The sequence below is a fragment of the Palaemon carinicauda genome, chromosome 36 (genome assembly GCF_036898095.1).
Source record: "Palaemon carinicauda isolate YSFRI2023 chromosome 36, ASM3689809v2, whole genome shotgun sequence".
NCBI lineage: Eukaryota > Metazoa > Arthropoda > Malacostraca > Decapoda > Palaemonidae > Palaemon > Palaemon carinicauda.
In genome coordinates, this window is record NC_090760.1 from 28,029,731 (window position 1) to 28,032,284 (window position 2,554).

A 2,554-nucleotide genomic window follows, 5' to 3' on the forward strand; every position below is an offset into this window, starting at 1 on the left:
AGGAAGCGAGTGTCAGTTGTAGCACACTGAGATCGGGAGTTGTAACGGCTCTCTCACCCACGTATCCTACCCTATCCCATATCCTTCGAGACAAGGTTATCTCTATTTGGGGAAGGATAGCCATGGATTGTTAACACATCCCTGATTTATTCACAATATCTCTTGGGATATTTGCTCTGGAGGTTAAAACTCTGTGTTACTTCTAAAGTAAAATTCTCTGGTATATCACTTCTAAAGTAAAATTCTCTGGTATATCACTCGCAGAAATGTCCTAAGTAGAAAAATGCCATTGAGGAACTTCCATCAGGACGACATGGCTCGAGTCCAAAAAAAGGATTGCAGTTCTTTTGCGTTTTATTTATATGGACCTACTGTACCCAAATAAAAAAGCAGTGTACCTCCATTTTCAACCCTTCTTTTTTACTGACTTCGGTCTGATAGATCACATTGAACAAATTTTATTCACAGTGAGTGGGAATGTGCAGATGATTCTTTTGTTCCTACGCAATTTACAAAAAACTTGCTTATGCGGTTCATAGCTTGGGGCTGTCATCCCAACTGGTATGTGGAGGTGTGGACACATCTATTCTGACGCACCATTATTTGGGATCTTTGTCCTTATATAATTAGTGAGTTCTAAGAAATCAAATGGGTTAAAAACTCCAACTGGCCACAACTGAGAATGTTAATTCTCTGGCACACTTCCATCAGGACGACATGGCTCGAGCCCAAAAAACATGGGTGAGATAGCCATGTCGTCCCGATGGACCTGCCCGTTAACTTTTCATCCCCTCCCAATTTTCAGTGTGAGCCCTTGCATCACGAGATGGCTGCTACTGGAATGGCGAACCAGCGAACATGTTTTCAGCACACTGGGATCACAGTTGTAACAGCCCTCTAGCCCACCTATCCATTCCTATCCCATATCCTTCACGACAAGGTTAACTCTGTTCGGGGAAGGATAGCCATGGCTTGTTTTAAACACGTCCCTGTTTCATATACGATATCTCTCGGGATATTCACTCCAGGGGATAGAACCCTGTCATACCTCTACAGGTAAACTTTTCTGGTATATTACTTGCAGAAATATCCCAAGTAGAAAGCTGCCTTTTGAGGACCTTCCATCAGGATGACATGGGTATCTCATGCAAAAATAAATTTTTCCTATGTCGTAATCTCTTTTATAGCACAGCACTTGTACATGTAAAGTGTAAAGGAAAACTAACTGGAGAAACACAAGATGTACAAGCAACAAAAATATTTATGAATTCAATAAAATGTCCTTTATTCTAAATATACTTCACTTATGGGCAGAAATAAAAATTTGTTGACTTTTTTTACTTATTAGAATAGTAAACACCAATGAAAATGTCACTTGCAACAAAACTCACCACAGGTTCACCAATAATTCGAACCTCGATCCCCGATTCATCGGTTTCTGCAACTGCATCTTTGGAAGCCATTTCTAGAGACAATTCCTGACCTGTTAATAAAAAAAATCCCAATAATTATCAGATTTTAAAAGTAATCTTTATTTTTCCTAAACATAAAAACCTGGGACCTTTAATGAAGTAACACCTCAACAAAGATGGCACAGCTATTAAAAACTTAAGAGGTAGTAATAACTACAGGAGGGTTGTGGGGAAGCCCCTCCCACCAAGTAGGCAGCAAGAGTAGCGTTTTTTACCATAAGAGGGATTTGTGGGGTGGTTGAGGCATAAATGTAACTTAAAGGACTCAGGTTTGTACAGTTAGGGCAAATGCAAAATACTTTGAAAAATTGTATTTGTTCCTACAAGAAAAAAAACCATAGTTCTCTAATAGCAAACTTATGCCTAGGAGAGAGGGTGATGCTATGATAAAAAATTCTGGTTAATCAGTTTCCCAGATATTGACAGCATACCTGGTTCTGTAGAGGAGCAAAGGCGATGACTCCGTCAACCTCCTAACAATGAGTATGGTGATGCCACAGGCATTAGATTATCATTATTATTATTATTATTATTATTATTATTATTATTATTATTATTATTATTATTATCATCATTATTATCACTATTATTATTATCACAAGCTAAGCTTTAACCCTAGTTGGAAAAGCAAGATGCTATAAGCCAAAGGGCTCCAAAAGGGAAAAATAGCCCAGTGAGGAAAGGATACAAGGAAATCAACACTACAAGTAACAAATAATCACAATTAAATGTTTTAATAAGAATAACTAACATTAAATTAGATCTCCATATACTGTATAAACTATAAAAACTTTAAAAATCAAGAGGTAGAGAAATGAGATAGAATAGAGTGCCCGAGTGTATCCTCAAGCAAAACAACTCTAATCTAAGACAGTGGAAGGCCATGGTACAGAGGATATGGCACTACCCAAGATTAAAGAACAAAGGTTGATCTTGGATTGTCCTTCTGGAAGAGATGCTTACCATAGCTAAGGAGTCTCTTCTACCCTTACCAAGAGGAAAGTAGCTACTGAACAATTACATTGTAGTAGTTGACCCTTGAGATAAGAAGAATTGTTTGGTAATCTCAAGTGTTGCCAGGT

General features: G+C 38.0%; 1 protein-coding gene across 2 annotated transcripts in view; it reads right to left on the reverse strand.

The window, feature by feature from the left end:
- The window catches only part of Smyd5 (SET and MYND domain containing, class 5), a 340,355-nt gene extending 338,873 nt beyond the window's left edge, over window positions 1-1,482 (reverse strand). For both annotated transcript variants that reach the window (XM_068360043.1, XM_068360042.1), the window contains exon 1: window positions 1,392-1,482. In XM_068360043.1, the coding sequence (XP_068216144.1) occupies window positions 1,392-1,463 (72 nt within the window). In that variant the 5' untranslated portion in view covers window positions 1,464-1,482. The remainder of the gene's footprint in view (window positions 1-1,391) is intronic.
- Between the last annotated feature and the right edge of the window lie 1,072 nt (window positions 1,483-2,554).